Consider the following 16,847-nt stretch of genomic DNA (forward strand, 5'->3'; position numbering starts at 1 on the left):
TTAAGTGAACTGTTTGTTACTTTGTTTGGGATGTGCTAAGGGAAGACTTATCGTGGATCAATCCGACAGAATGCACCTATGATTTTCTTTCTGATAGTCATGTTGTAGTTGGATGAATTATGTGGATGAGGTTAGAAAGATAGAGAATTTTTCATGTTTGAGTTAGGAAAGTCTTCTTTTGTAGCACTTCCCATGCTTTGTGATGTGACCTGTCAAGCACAGGTCACATGAGAGGGTACTCATGGTACTTAGGCTAAGTGCTGTTTGAGCACACAGCAGTTCTAAAGCCTGCTTGAGTGACTGGCCACTTGGGTCGGTACCTCCAAAGTGGTGAGACTTGCTTGCGAAAACTCGGTTGTGGTTCTTAACTTTCTCCCTTTTGCTAAAGGAGCAGTCATATTTTGAGGTCTTGTCTAGCACAAGCTATTTTTGCTGGGCTGTCTACTGCATTACTTTAGAAACAAGTGTTCCATATTTAGGAAGAGAGCTGAAACATCGACCATGTTTGCTTAATAAATAATCACGCCTCACATAATGACTATGAAATGGGTTTTCTCATGTTGGAATTTACCTATAATTGGATGTATCCGTACATCACTGTATAAACAATAAAGGAGGATTCAGGGCAACAGTGAGACTGAGCCTGGTCGTAGAGCAATGTGGTCAGAGCAAGGTCTCTTTCCCAGGAGAGGCTACTGATGCCTGGGAGAACAATGTGGGACAGACGAGCAGACTTTCCTGTCGTTGTCGGGAGTAAGGTGACACCACGGTGTCCTTCTCAGCACCCACCCCCTCCTCCTCAGACCTGACACGTTCAGTGTTTTGTGTGTGCCGGGAGGGGGGGTTGGTTTAAAGATGGAGAGCGCTTTAGGCAGATCAAAGCATGTCTTTGATTGTGTCTCCCATCACCTCCAATTTGGACTGCCGTTGGAGTGCGAACGTTTAAAAAACAAATGAACTACACTCACCACTTGTTTTTAAAGTGTAACAGGCATGCCATGTCTATCAATGTCCATTTTATTTTTATTTTTTTTATTGTATATTTAATTCTATTCTAATCCCACTTAGTACTGCTAGTTTATGTACCCTTAGTATAGATAGTCCACATATTTAAATTTTAGGTATATGTTTATTGTATGCACCTTCCTGCCAAAGCAAATTCCTTGTCTGTGCAAACTTTCATGGCGAATAAATCCCATTCTGATTCTGATTCTGATCAAGCTCTCGGGGCGATGCGTTATCATGTGGTCGTATTCACAATAGGCTGTTTATCTGGCTCAGTGTGCTGCGAGGGTCTGGAAGAGGCTCAACACTGTCTGTCTCTCTCTCTATTTCTCTGGACCCTAACCTCATTTTTGCGAAAGTGAAAAGCAGCCGGATATCAGGCCGTGGTTGACCCTAGGGCATGTCATTTAGCAAATGAATGGCCTGGTTTTCCGGACAGTTGAGCCAGTCACAGAGTCCATGAGACAAGTGAGCCCACAGTGTTACTTCTCACAGCACAAGACTGTTTGGGGGCACATTTGCATACGGAGATGGAGACCATATAGAGAGGGAATGGTATAAAAACACACAAATCGTTCTTATTGTGGGGATCTATTGTGAAGAGCCTGTTGCGTGTGCACAGAGGCTGCCATACTTGAAATACAACTCACCATCTGAGGATGATAATGCTAGCTACCCCATTAAAGAAAACAAAACAAACCTTGTCATGTAGTATAATCTCATGTAAAAATGACTTATCTTAAGGGGGTCATTTACATTTCCAAACGTCAACAATGTTTTGTAAATTATTCAACCATAGTATACGTTTTTGCTACCAACTTGCCAGACAATGTAATGTGACATACGCTACATTCCAATGTTGATAAAGTATTCATCAACATTGAGTTGCCTGTTTTCAGTGCATTTGAGTAGTACATTACGGGTGGGAATCTTTTGGTACCTCATGATTCGATTTGAATTGATTCTTGGGGTCACAATTCGAACCAGTCGCTTAGGGTGAGAATTTCTGCAGAAACTGTCAGAAACTGTCTCAGGGAAGGTCGAGGATTAGCTCGAAGGTTAGCTAACCCTGACCGTAACTTTTTAGAATGGCCTTTTATTGTGGCCAGCCTAAGGCACACCTGTGCAATAATCATGCTGTCTAATCAGCATCTTGATATGCCACAACTGAGGTGGGTGGATTTTCTCAGCAAAGGAGAAGTGCTCACTAACACAGATTTAGACAGATTTGTGAACAATATTTGAGAGAAATAGGCCTTTTGTGTACATAGAAAAAGTCTTACATCTTTGAGTCAGCTCATGAAAAATGGGGGCAAAAACAAAAGTGTTGCGTGTATCATTTTGTTCAGTGTGTGTGTGTGTGTGTGTATATATATATATATATATATATATATATATATATATATATATATATATATATATATATATATATATATATATATATATATATATATATATATATAAAAACAAAACTAATAACAAAAAATCGATTCACATAAATTTGTGAATTGATCTGAATCGCCAGCAGACTGAATCGCGATTCAAATGTGAATCGATTTTTTTCCCCCACCCCTAATGTAAAACAGTACATTTTCTCTGCTCTTTTGGTGTCACTAAACATCCTTCTCTCAGTTGCACAAGATTTCCCACCAAGGTTTATAAAAGCACAAAGGCACATATCAACTGTCTGGTTACCATGTAGGTTAAAGTAGAAACAATGTGGTTGGCCGTTTGTCTACACTATATGCATGCTTTCTGACACATTATGAAACTGTGAACTTCGGTGTGTTGTCTGTGATGTTTGTTTATGAAAAAAAATTATCTTTCAGACGCTGATGAGATGCATTGACCTGGCATAAAACGAGTGATTCAGTAGACCTTGTCTTGTTTAGAATGTAAAGTCCTTAAAAAAGAGGATCTGCAAAGGTCATTGGTCCTAATCAGCCTCAGTAAACATTTAATCTGGACACCAGACCGGTCTGTTCAGGATGCTATTCCAGGTAGCGGGTTTAGTGAAAGCTTTGAGTTGGTTAACCCTGAAAAGTGGCATACTTTGGGTTTCCCGTCCCAGAAAGAGAGGTAACGAAACCTTTTTGGTAAGTTTCCATGGTAACTTACTCTGTGAAACTAACCTGCTCGCTAGCAGGTTTTCCATGCCAAACTCGGCGTTTCTACCTATCCCCTCCCACTTTCTGAGCCTGATAGCATTGGCAGACATGGGATATCCTTTCTTGGTTCAGCCGACCGATCTCGAACAAAATTTAATTTGCTTAGTTATACGCCGGGAGAGGATTTTAAGACTGCGATTTGATGTGCTTTAATTCCCTGATGAATACTTAGGTTAACGTTACCGTTTCCCGTCACAATCTGTAATTTATTTTAGCAACATTCTCAGCTCTTAGGCCTACATCGCTGATGTTACTCGCCGTGGACGTGCACTCAGAACTGACCAAATGCTTTTTGGCACTGAAATAAAGACAAATAATTGAAATTGTATTTGGTCTAAGTCTTCATTGCCTACAAATAGAAATCTAACAATGAGTATGTTTATCGGCTATTCCTACAATTTACATGATTCACCTAGTGACCATATAGCCTACCGTCCTGTAACTGGTGTTTCAGCAAATCTATTTCAAGATTGTAGGGGGTCAATATTGACCAAACAACTGAAACTAATTCCCCTATGGTTGGAAGGAAGATGGGAAACTGAACAGTGTATTAACACTAACCAAATAATGTAAATACCAATGGAATTACAGTTATTTGACACTATGGGTTAAATCAGAGCAAGACTGGTCAAAGTAAGATAATCATTTATCATATTGCAAATGAATGAAATCAGTGAAGGTTAACTCTTACCTACTCTACCATGATTATTGTAAACCAGAGATAAAAAGCAAGAGGTGAGGAAGAAGGAGTAGGACAAGCCAGAGCTGAGGAGAAAGTCTCAGGAGATCAAGAATCCACAGATGCTTCACAATTCCTTTTATACCCAAGAACAACTAATCACACCACAATCTTGACCCTTACTTATCAACATATGACTAGCAATGCTACAGTAAGTTACACAATGATGTGTGAGAGCCATCAAGTTGAGACTCCATCCAGTAACTCCAAATTGTACCATATGATAGGTGGGGGCAGGTTGATAGCCTTACAAGATCAGCCTTTATTCTTCTGCCCTAAGTACACCATCTCTTGGTCAAAATAGAAATTCAGCAAATTCAACAATTAATATTCATATAGGCTATTGTTCCTACAATTACCTGTGACCATGCATCCTCCTGTAACTGGTGTTCGAGTAAATCTTTTTCAAGCATAGTCTTTATTATTCTACACTAAGTAAGCCTACACCATTTCTTGGTCAGTTTTTGGCACTTTCTTCATGAGGTGCAGTTTGTACAACTCATTTACTTGTAACTGGGAATGCATGAGATTGCATTACATTTCACAGTTCCACATGCAGAATTCACCTGCAATTTAATGAACATCTCACTGTATACTACATCCATGCTCTGTTCAACAGGATCAGAATCTGCAAATCGTTTTTTATATTCCTTATTCTCATAATGTCAGTGTAACTGACAATTCGACACAAGCCTGTAAATAAAAGTACAAGGGGAGAGAATTACCAGTAGCTCATTGTCTGCATCCATTTCTATCCATGTCTCTTCGTCATCTTAATCATCATCATCTCATTTACTTGTAACTGGGAAAAGCATTATGTTGGGGGAATCTGCTACTACAAGTTGAAATAGGCACCAATTGATATTTACTTTGTATCATGTCGAATATGATTAAAACCAAGGTGACGTCGAGGCTACAATCACAAGAGTATAGCCTAAGCAAAATATGTCTTACCTGTTCGTAGTATGTTTTATATTTAATATAACATTGAACATGCTATTTTATTAAGTCCACCACTTTTTCTCCTGTAGCCCAATACTAACGGACAGTGGGGTTAAATGTTCGATGTATGGACTGGCTATTACATTCAAATGTATGCATTGACTTGGCAGTTTGTCTCCCACGCCAGTTATACGCTGCTACAGCCGTGTTGGTTTTTTTCCGGAATATGTGCTCAGATTGACCATAACATGAAATAAAACTTGTATCTGAAGTGTGGTTTAAGTAGGACAACGTTTTTTGTCGCCGGGTGCCATGGTGGATCCTAGTATTGGAGCTCCATTGATGTTGGCTTTTAATAGTTCTCAAGCCCGCGCTTAACTCAGAGTTGACATACTCCAAGTTGAGTTAACAAATTCAAATCAGCTTTGTGGTGTGATTGGTTGTTCTTGGGTATAAATTGAATTGTGAAGCATTGTTCTGTGGATTCTTGATCTCCTGAGACCTTCTCCTCAGCTCTGGCTTGTCCCACTCCTCCTTCCTCACCTCTTGCTTTCTATCTGTGGTTTGCAATAATCATGGTAGAGTAGCTAAAAGTTAACCTTTATTTGTAATTGATTTAATTAATTTGCAATATGATTAAATTATTATTTTATTTAACCTTACTTTGACCATTCTTGCTCTGATTTAACCCAGAGTCAAATAACTGTAATTCCATTGGTATTGGCATTATTTGGTTAATGTTAATACACTGTTCAGTTTCCCATCTTCCTTCAAACCATAGGGGAATTTGTTTCGGTTGTTTGGCCAATATTGACCCCCTACAATCTTGAAATACATTTGCTGGAACACCAGTTACAGGACGGTACATGGTCACAGGCAGACCTTACAGGAGTCTGAAATCCAGAACAAAGAGACTAACAAGCAGTTTCTACCCGCAGGCCGTCAGGATGGTGAACAGCTCCCCCACAAGCCACTTCCATTTCCCCCCTCCTCCCCCCCACTACATACACAGACACACACATACTGAACCATGACTTGCGATATTTGCAACAACGCACTTTAACACTCAGGAAACTGTCATTTCATTGATGTGCGTTTTTAATTTATTTTATTCTGACTGTATATTAATATATTTTTTTGTCTTTTTAGTGTTTTTATTGTAATTATGTGGAAGGAGGACATTGCACTATAAGAATTTCATTGTACGGACTAACTTTGTTAAGCCTACATGACACAGGGCTCTCAAATTTTTAAGATAGGCAAGAGTGACATTCTCTATATATATTCTCTCATAAAAATTAATTGCTTTTTAACTGACATATTTGAAAGACAGCAATGATTAATGCATCCATGGCCAGGATATAATTATATGATTTTAAAAGTGACCTATATCGACTATGCAATAAACTTACATTTATTTAGTGCTAATAACATTATTAAGCGTATTTGGAGAGAGATGTTTATAATGTGGCAATATGTCAGTCACCGTGTGATAACGAAAATATGACCTAGTCCATATGGCCTAGACTACTTGTTCTGAGCATTATCTGGGAAACATTGTCTAACAGCAGTCAAGTTGTCATTGTTTGTGTCAAACTAGTTTTGAATTAGTTGTAACATTAAAACAGGAGATCATGATACTCTGCTCAAAGTGATGCTCGAGCTCAGGTGGTTTGCTTAAAATCCTCTCCCGGCGTATAACTAAGCGAATTAAATTTTGTTCAAGATCCATCGACTGAACCAGGAAAGGACATCCCATATCTGCCAACTGTATCAGAAAGTGGGAGGGGATAGGTAGAAACGCAGAGTTTGTCATGAAAAAAGCTGCTAGCGAGAAGGTTAGGTTCACAGAGTAAGTTACCATGGACACTGACCAAAGGTTTTCGTTACCCTCTCTTTCTGGAACGGAAAACCCGGAGTAAGCCACTTTTCAGGGTTAAACAACTCAAAGTTTTCACTAAACCCGCTACCTGGAATACCCCCCAGGTTACGATCAATCTTGGTTTTTATTTTGTTTGGGTCACAATGCAGCGTTGAGAAATCCTCAGCAAAAATCCTCCCCCAAAAAACGTTTTTAGTGCCCGTTTTCCTCGGCCAACACAACAAAGGACACTCGTCAACAGGCAGCACAATTGTAGGAAGTCTCTGAGAAGGTCACACCTAAGTCTAGGGTCCTGACCAGGGAAAGGCTCTGGATGGCCACGGTGATTTACGGCGAGCGCTGGGCACTGAGGTCATCAAGAGCTGCAGCTGCGTCACACAGCGGCTCTTAAGGGGTCAGGGGGCACGGCTGAGTAGGCCTGAGGAGTGTGTGAGAGTCATTTGGAGAGGAGGTGGGGGGGTGGGGGGGGCTAACCCTAACCCTAACCACACACACACAGATGCGTATACACACACATGCACGCACATACACACACTGTACAAACACAGACAAACACATGCCTACACACTTGATGGGAACAGTACAACCAGTTCTGTCACTAGGCCTCTTCCAGATAGCTGGATCAGTGTTGATATTGACTAGTCAGTCTTTGATGCATTGTTTACATCAGTGTTACGGAATCTCTGGCGTCTGTGTTCACTTCCCTTGGCGTGTGTTTCAGGACGGCTCACTGGGGAACATTGCTGAGCTGGCTCAAGAGTACTCGGACTTCTACGGAACCTCTCTCAGCGACGTGAGCGACAGGATGGATGAGATTCGAAAACGCAAGGTCGTCCAGGATGTCGACGCGGTAAGTAACCCACCTCTTTCGACAGGCGTGCCAAGCAGACTACACTTTCCTAGATGTCTGTCTTGGGATGGGGTTGGGTTTATATCCGTGGTAGAACATTTGACTGTAGATCTAGAGGTTGCAGGTTCAAATCTAAGCTTGGGATAAAAGTATCTGCTAAATGAACACATTATTATTCAGTATACATTATTGATTATGCAACTATCTCTAGTCTTTATGCAATTATATGGCCTGGAAATGGCCTTCTGGTGTATTTTAACATTGTAAGGATGACATGCATGCTTTTTAAGTGCAGTGAGTCACCTGGGTGCGCTGTTCTAAAGATGAGTATCATCTCTTCCCTTGTTGGTGTGTTTCAGGGGAAGGTTGACTCAGTCTCCACATCCCTGCATCTTCGCTTCCAGATACAGGTGAGGCCACCCCCCTTCCCACACACACTCACACACAACCACCCCATGTACATACACATCCACTGACACCACTCCCCTTCCCACACATACACTCACACACAACTATCCCCACCACAAAACCCCAGGGCAAAGTCACTTCCTGGTCCAGTGTGTCACCGAGCAGGGCAGTGGAATTGGCCTGTCATAGTCAGGAAAACCTACAGTCATGTCACAGTCATGCCTCACTGAACATAACACAAGCCCTGGAAGTGTGTCCCAGTGTTTTCCCAAAGTGTTGCCTTTTATTGGTTTGTTCGTTTTTTGGGGGGGTTTGTTCGATTTAATAGTGACATTCAAATCATGCGTGTTTGCATCCATTCTCACCCTCCTTGCATGTCTGAACAATCTCTCATTTTCTTTTCCTGCAGGAATCTCTGGGCTTCAACAGTACCATGTCCACCCCCGAGACAGAGAGACGGTAAGATCCTCCCAGCCTCCCCTGAAACCCTATCCTTAATCCTTAATAGCAGTATTATCAGGATTGTTTAGGGTTGGCTAGGCAGTATTCTTAGCCATGTTGTTATTAGTGGTAATACGTGTGCTCTTGGAGGTACAGTAGTGAACCTGTTCTTCCTGTCAGCGGAGAGAGTCGTGTTTATCTCACTTCCTGCTGACCTCAAGTTCCTCACATGATGCGGCCCTCTAGGAAAGACCTCACTTCCTTCCTCCGATTGTGTGTTTGGAAGGATGGATTGCTCTTGTAGAAAATCTGAGTTGGGGTGTCACGTCATTTGTTGGTGAAAGCAACCCGTTATTTGCTTTGACTAGCAGCTCTACGGCTCATTGTCGGTCAGTTGGTCCACACAAATTACATGCACTTACGTGGTTGCAGCTATTGTGAAGTTGCAAATGTTTACATATAAACTGTAAACATTTATAGAAAAAGATGATCCTATAAATCAAAGACCAAGTGTACATTTGAAAATGGTGTGTGTATATACACTCAGTAAGAAATGCATCAACACTAAAAAAAGTGTTATGTGTTGCAGTCCCTGGGAAAAAGCATGTTGCAGTGTCTTGATTAAGCTATGGAACAGGTTTTATGAATGGTGGGTTTGACTGCCCCCTTCTGGTCAGTTTACATTTACATTTAGTCATGTAGCAGACGCTCTTATCCATAGCGACTTACAGTAAGTACAGGGACATTCTCCCCGAGTCAAGTAGGGTGAAGTGCCTTGCCCAAGGACACAACGCCATTTTTCACAGCCGGGAATCGAACCAACAACCTTCTGATTAATAGCCCGACTCCCTAACCGCACTGGGCCTCATGGCTAACAGAATTAACAAGTGTTAATATCTAAGAGATAATATCTAAAAAAGTGTTTGAGAGAGGGAGAAAAAGAGGGTCGGGGGAGAGGGAGGAAGAGAAAGAGGGAGAGATTTAGGGCAGATAGAGTGGGAGGAAGGGCGAGAGATATTGAGGGGGGTAGAGAGAGGGAGGAAGGGAGAGAGATATTAAGGGGGGTAGAGAGAGAGGGAGGAAGTGAGAGAGATATCGAGGGAGAGAAAGAGAGAGAGAGAAGGAAGGGTGAGAGATATAGAGGGGGGGTAGAGAGAGAGAGAGGGAGGAAGGGAGAGAGATATCGAGGGGGGTAGAGCGAGAGAGAGGGAGGAAGGGAGAGAGATATCGAGGGGGGTAGAGCGAGAGAGAGGGAGAGGGAGGAAGGGAGAGGAATGTGAGAGCAGCGTTCTAGCTGGTGTTGCAGTAAAGCCCAGTATGTGTGTGAAAAGCCCCTATTGTTGCTGTGATGGTCACAGTGATCTGACCTCTGCTCATAAGCCAGCTTGTTTAGTTTTTTTTCATCTGTGTTGACATCTTTGATTTAGCACCAGCATACCAAACTGGTAGAATGAAGGCCAGGGAACGTTTGTAATCTGTGGACTGGGAAGTGAGTGGAGAAGGTGGAGGTGTATTTAGCTGACAATGGTGATATAGTTAGCTACAAGCATGAAGAAAATTGCATGGGAGAGCAGGTGAGAAATCTTTCCATAACGTGTGTCATCAGTGTTACTGGATCTACAGGATGACTTTTATTAAACTTCAGGTTACTTTCTCTTTAGGGTTACCATGCACAAGTCTAGCTCTGAAGATGGATCAGGGGGTGAGTTTATGATTTGATCCTATATTTATTAGACTTGAGATCTGACAAGGTCTCTGAGATGTGTCTAACTGGACGTTACAAAAGCTGTTTAGATACACACAGGTATGCCGTTCTACTGAACATTCAGATGGATGTACAGTATGGTTGGATATGTACACTATCATTCATAGGGTTTATGTACTGTACCTACGCGGTTGTTTTATCCAAACATTCTACATTCCAACTAAAACCTTTGTTATAGTCGCTGTGGTTTATTATTTGCGCTCCAGTGACTCAACTACGAGTTATTAAATTATTTTGTTTCTGATTGTAGGACAATGGGATGGGAAGAGAAAAAATAAGTCTTTCTGGACAAATTTCCGTAAGTCACAGAAAGGTGGCATGCGACAGATGTCTAAAGGTACTTATACACAAATCATGTATATGTATTTCATGTAGAATATAATATACAGTACACTATATGGCCAAAACCGTTCAGAGAACAGTCAAGGCAGATATAAGAGCAAAGTGGTGACCAGCTCCAAATCAATGCTCATGATTTTGGAATGAGAGGTGTGCAGGTGTGTGTATACTGGGCAGTTGTCCACATACTTTTTGGTAGTACAGTGTATCAGATCTGAATGTAAATATCAATGATATCCACAAACATCCACTGGAATGCTCATGCCGGCGGTTGTGTCAGCAGGCGAGGACATTGGCTTTGTGGCCAGTGACATCACCATGAGTGATGAAGAGCGCATCCAGCTGATGACGATGGTGAAGGAGAAGATGATCTCCGTGGAGGAAGCCCTAGCGCGGGTACGACCTCACTTCCTGTCCCAGATTTCAGCTGACGTCAATACTTAGCTAAACATGTTCAATATGGCGTTGGTGCTCGGTCTTCTAGCTGCCTGTGACGGATCAGATCCAATACTCTTTTTGTCTTGCTGTTCACAGCTCAGGGAGTTTGAGACCCAGAACAAGCAGTCCTGTAGTGCTGAAGCCACAGAATGGATGGATCACCCCTGTCCCAACCTGAACGACTCCTTCAACTGCAACGTGAGTCAGCACGAAAGACACGAGACACGACCGTGCCCCCTCCCACTGGGAACAGAGTGCATTCTGGGCGATGGAGCTCATCTTCTCCTGGGCACTGGAGAGCACCAGGGCCTCTCGTACTTCTGTGCTGTTGTAGATGCCCTCGCTTCCTCTACCGTTTTCTCCCTCTCTCCCTCCCTCGCTCTTCTTCTTGCTCTCTCCCTTTCCCCATCTCTCTCCCTCTCCCCCTCTCTCTCCCTCCCTCCCTCCCTCCCTATGTATGTCCATGTCCTGGCAGTGAACCGGGGCCCCTCTAAGCCCTTCCAGCACCAGGGCCTCTCGTACTTCTGTGCTGTTGTAGATGCCCTCGCTTCCTCTACCGTTTTCTCCCTCTCTCCCTCCCTCGCTCTTCTTCTTGCTCTCTCCCTTTCCCCATCTCTCTCCCTCTCCCCCTCTCTCTCCCTCCCTCCCTCCCTATGTATGTCCATGTCCTGGCAGTGAACCGGGGCCCCTCTAAGCCCTTCCAGCCCCCCAGGGCCCTCTCCCATCTACAGGGCTACAGGCAGACTTCTATTCATCCCAGTGAAAGCGCTAACCCCCTATTGTGCTGCTCTGAGCTGGGTGATTCAGCACACAGCTCTGTTGTGCAGGCTGCAGCGCTTTCATGCTTGGGTGGGGTGATTAGGGGGCTCGGGTCCAGGGCACATTTTTCAGATTTGTCTGGATGGATTCCCTATTTCTCTGTTCCCTCTGTTCTCTACTCGCTATCTCCCTCACTCTTTCTTGCTGTCTTTCTCTCTCACTCTGTCCCTGTGTCTTTCTCCACTCATATGAGCAGTATTTGTACTTCTAAAAACATCGAAGCATGAACAAACTGTTAACTTTGGTAGGTGATTATAGGTGCGGTCTGTGGGTTACTTATCAGAAATAATAAAGTTTCTCTTCTGTTCTCACAGCATCTGTGGCTCCAGGAATAGAACCTGCGTGGTCAGGACACACACACAGACACACACACACACACAGTCACAAACACACACAGACACACACAGTGTGTCTGTGTGTGTCTGTGTGAATGTCACGAAACATCTGTTCAGTCCAGCTTGCAAACCTAAAGTATTATTTCCCCTCACCAAAAAGCCCCTTCTTACCCATCTGTGTATGTAGATGATAGACCACAGGGGCTTCACTTAGCCTGCAGCTCTGCAGTGTGGGTTGTCTGCTGGTGCATTTATGGGGAGCGCTAGGCTGCTTGTGGCTTCTGCTGCTACACGTGCTCCTCACCGCTTCAGTCTCTGACGTACATAACCGCTCTGTCTCTGTGTGTGTGTGAAATGGTGAGCTGTATGTCGTTAACACCAAGCAGAACACATGAACTGACATTTTTTTGCCAATTAGACAGGCCTTTTTTTAGGCTTTTTTTCTCTACCATCCTGATGAACACCAAACATTCAACATATACTGTTTCAAAGCTCAAATCGGCCAATGGTCTCAAAACCTACTGTTCATGGACCTTGTACAGGACTGACACTTGTACTGAATACATCTAAATCGAAACCCTCCAACCAGACCAGGAGGGTTATTGTCCGTGAGAGTTAGTACTGCTTGATTTGGCACAGTTATTTTCCCCCCATGCACTTCAGTGTCCTTACACTGACAGACCGTACATATGTTGACAGCCTGTAATGTAGCTTGAGGCGAATCAGATAAGGACCCTTTCCATCCTCGCCTCTGCTAACAGTTGGCTCCTTCTCCCACAGTCATGTGAACTGTCGGACACCGAGCAGGAGGAGTCTGGCACCTTCAGGAGGCTCCACAAGCTGGTCTCGTCCACACGCAAGGTGAAGAAGAAGCTGATACGGATAGAGGAGGCCAGGAGAGTTGGACCAGAGGGTAGGAGCAGCAGCGGTCAGCCGTGCATGAGACACAACCACACCTGGCTACTGTGGATGAGACGATTTTTCAAAGATTTGTGTGAAAGATGAGCTGAAACTAAATTTGTTATATGCGGTTACTGGATTGTCAACCAAGCACTCATTGGGATAGATCACAGGCAGTGTTCTACAAATGTCTGAGGTTTCCAAAAGCTTGAGTTCTGTATACCAGGCTGTTAGTTGACCATGTCCACCTGCACCCTGTGGCCGTCTGTCCCCCCGTTCTCTCCAGAGTGCGTGGCGAGCTTGGATGGTCCCCTCCACGTGGATGACGGCTTGTCTCTGTACTGCGGGGTGCAGAAGAAGCCCGCTCCCTGCCCTGTGGACGCCCTGGCGGCCGCCGTCCGCGACCAGCTGAGCCCCCGCAGCCCGGCCAGAGACTCGGACAGCCTCACCACCTCGCCCTCCTCCAGCAGCCTGGACACCTGCGGCAGCCACAGGCTGCTCCGAGCCTTCAGCAAGTCTTCCGGCAGCAGCCCAAGCCTGCAGGAGAAAGGGCCCGGTGGCGGGGCCCGGGGGGAGGGCGAGGGCAGCAGCTCCTCCCTGTCGGAGGCGGAGAGCTGCGGAGGAGACGAGGCCAGGATGCAGCGCTCGGTGACGGATGGAGAGATCCGGCGAGGCCTCAGCCCGCTCAACTACCATGGGGTGAGTGGGGGGGGTGAGAGAGGATGGTAGGAGGGTGGGTGGAGGGTAGGTAGGGGGATGGGTGGAGGGAGGCGGATGGGGGGAGGGCAAGTAGGGGGGTAATAGCTCAAGGGTAGAGCACACGACTCCAGATCAACAGGTGCCAGGTTAAATTACCCCACTGTGCGTTGCTATGGATAAAAGTGTCTACTAATTGAATACATTACATTAGAGGCAGCGGGCTCTAAGGCTGGAGTGAACCTGATCCACCAATCACAGTGAGGGCTTTGTCGAGTTAGCCACTCTGTGGAAATCGTATTCAGACCCTTAAAAAAAAAATTTTTTTACTGTGAAGGCCTTCTTCAGAGTTCTTCCATTGATTGTCCGGTGTTGTGTTCTTCAGAGAACTTGCAGCTTTGGAGGCTTCGATCTGACCAACCGATCTCTGCACATAGTCAACTGTGACTGTGATGTCACTGTAAGTCTCTGCTGTTCACATGCTCTTGTCAGTATTAGCATTTCATACCGCGGCCGTCCAACACAATATTCCCGTTACTTCTGAATCCTAGAACAAAGATGGAGACGGCTCCTCCAGAGAGGCTGCGAAGTCTCCGCCGACGTCTCGAATTTCTCTGGGCAAGAAGGTGAAGTCCGTGAGAGAAACGATGAGAAAACGCATTTCAAAAAGATACCACTGCTCTCTCTCCGAACAGGTACGTCATCCAAATCAAACACGCACACCGTTTTTTGTTTTCTTCTTCTCTTGAAAACTTCACTTTACAAGACAGTATTTTCTCCAGCGTTGTGTATCTGCCCTCCAGTCGAGCCCAGACAGGGCGTCCAGCTGCCCCCACTCCCCCCACCCGGACACACACTCCCTGGAGAAGCCCTCCCTGAAGCCTGGGGGCTCGGTGGAGAGTCTGAGGAGCTCTCTCAGTGGACAGAGCTCCATGAGTAAGTGTTCAACCAGTACAGGTCCCACATATCATAAAATAAAGACTGTCTCGCACTGCACTGACACCAACTTTGACTTATGAATGTTATCCAAACCACGTTGACCAGCTTGCTTTTTCCAGAACCTAGCTTCACCAACCTAGCTTCAACATACCAGTCAGAAATCAGTTAGACTTATTGTATAGATGCACTGATGTTCTGTACTTGCTAGTGTATGTACTACATTCATTATCTGTACTAGGTGTACGCACTATATTCATCTGTATTTGTTGGTGCGAACCACATCTCCTCACCCCTTGGTAGTTTAAACAGAGTGATTCACCCTGTCCTCTGTCCCCTGTCCTCCTGTCCCTTCCTTCCTTCCCTCCCTGCCCCCTGCTCCCACCTCGTCCTCCTGTCCCCTGTCTCTGCTCGGCTGTGTGTAGGTGGCCAGACTGTGGGGACCACCGACTCCTCCAACAGCAACAGAGAGAGTGTGAGGTCCGAGGATGGGGAGGAGGATGAGCTGCCGTACAGGGGGCCCTTCTGTGGGCGCGCCATGGTGCACACTGACTTCACCCCCAGCCCCTACGACAGCGACTCCCTCAAACTGAAGGCAAGGGTGCACACACACACATCCACCAAGCCGTTCAGTCACACCCTGTTTGGACAGCGCAGCTGATCAGATGAACAAAAGACAGATTTCTTCATTTGTCAACCAGATTGATTCATTTAAATGTTGTTCAGGTTGTTGCACTGTCCTATCATCAGAATGAGGTAATATTGCAGTTGAGATGGTGAAATACAGATTACCACTAAAATAGTCAGATGGCTGAGTGGTTAGGGAATCGGGATACTAATCAGAAGGTTGCCGGTTCGATTCTTCCGACTCGTGCAAAATAATTACGTTGTGTCCTTGGGCAAGGCACTTCACCCTACTTGTCTCGGGGGAATGTCCCTGTACTTACTGCAAGTCGCTCTGGATAGAGCGTCTGCTAAATGACTAAATGAATGACTAAAATACTGTAAAGAAATTCTAGGATTTCCCACTGCACTTTCTATATGCACTATTAGTATGTTGCTTTGGATGAAAGAATATGCTGAATTAATAAAAATTTAAAACAGTGGTCAAAACCCTCTGAACGTGTTGGTGTGTTTTGGCTCCAGAGAGGAGACGTGATTGACATCATCAGCAAGCCGCCGATGGGGACATGGATGGGCCTGCTGAACGGCAAGGTGGGCACCTTCAAGTTCATCTACGTGGACGTGCTAAGCGAGGAGCAGGCCAAGCCCAAACGCACGCGCAGGAGGAGGAAGAGCCGGCAGCCAAAGCCCACCTCTGTCCAGGAGCTTCTGGAACGCATCAACCTCAAGGTACCCAACCCAACAAAGCCCTTCTATTAGATACACTGAGCACAAGCAAGTACAGGTTACCTTATTGTTCATTTAGAAGAAGCTGAGTGTCTGCTTAATAAATACAAATACTACAATGCACGGTAGTAAGTGCAGAAGATAATCAAGAACCAGCAGGTGTTATTGATAATAAGAAGTATTTAGCAAAACTAAAAATATTTTTGTGAACGCTTTAGATGTAGGTGCTTGTAATAAGCCTTATTAGCTAATAGGGCCTTAGTAAGTCTTAAATCGATATATTAATGTTAATAATCATTTTATAAAGGCCTTATTATTTATTAACTAACGCTTATCTAATCTTACAATAACACCAACCCTAGCCCTAATTCTACCTGATATTACAAACACATATATTATTATCTCAAATTAATAAGCATCCTTAAAGGGCCTTCCTACCTATTAGCTAATTCAAAAACTGTCTGGAACTAAATTGTTAACGCACTATAAGTTATGCTACACTATACTAGGTCACTGTGGACAGGGCTCGACCGTGCTGAAGCATTTCGCTTGAACGGTCTGACCTCCCTGAACGCCTCCCTGTCGTTCTCCTCAGGAACACCTGCCCACCTTCCTGTTCAACGGTTATGACGACCTGGACACCTTCAAGCTGCTGGAGGAGGAGGACCTGGAAGAGCTCAACATCCGAGACCCCCAGCACCGCGCCGTGCTGCTGACCGCCGTGGAGCTTCTGCAGGAGTGTGATGGTCAGTGAGCCGGGAAGAAGCACACACACACACAGTGTGGACCGTACTGGATACATACACACACAGTATTCTGGTTGTCATCGTTGAG

General features: G+C 44.7%; 1 protein-coding gene across 7 annotated transcripts in view; it reads left to right on the top strand.

Moving 5' to 3' along the window:
- sash1b (SAM and SH3 domain containing 1b) overlaps positions 1-16,847 on the top strand; it is a 46,840-nt gene that overhangs the window by 26,327 nt on the left and 3,666 nt on the right. For 5 of the 7 annotated variants that reach the window (XM_062470269.1, XM_062470265.1, XM_062470267.1 and 2 more), the window contains exons 2-16: positions 7,458-7,586; positions 7,946-7,996; positions 8,404-8,453; positions 10,097-10,137; positions 10,451-10,537; positions 10,823-10,935; positions 11,074-11,175; positions 12,912-13,044; positions 13,318-13,730; positions 14,113-14,187; positions 14,279-14,422; positions 14,510-14,663; positions 15,089-15,258; positions 15,810-16,016; positions 16,609-16,759. In XM_062470269.1, the coding sequence (XP_062326253.1) occupies positions 7,458-7,586; positions 7,946-7,996; positions 8,404-8,453; positions 10,097-10,137; positions 10,451-10,537; positions 10,823-10,935; positions 11,074-11,175; positions 12,912-13,044; positions 13,318-13,730; positions 14,113-14,187; positions 14,279-14,422; positions 14,510-14,663; positions 15,089-15,258; positions 15,810-16,016; positions 16,609-16,759 (2,020 nt within the window). Of the gene's footprint in view, positions 1-7,457; positions 7,587-7,945; positions 7,997-8,403; positions 8,454-9,687; positions 10,010-10,096; positions 10,138-10,450; positions 10,538-10,822; positions 10,936-11,073; positions 11,176-12,911; positions 13,045-13,317; positions 13,731-14,112; positions 14,188-14,278; positions 14,423-14,509; positions 14,664-15,088; positions 15,259-15,809; positions 16,017-16,608; positions 16,760-16,847 lie in introns of those variants that run through there. The other 2 variants (XM_062470266.1, XM_062470271.1) reach the window with 2 other exon arrangements.

The sequence above is a fragment of the Osmerus eperlanus genome, chromosome 9 (assembly GCF_963692335.1).
Source record: "Osmerus eperlanus chromosome 9, fOsmEpe2.1, whole genome shotgun sequence".
NCBI classification, from domain to species: domain Eukaryota; kingdom Metazoa; phylum Chordata; class Actinopteri; order Osmeriformes; family Osmeridae; genus Osmerus; species Osmerus eperlanus.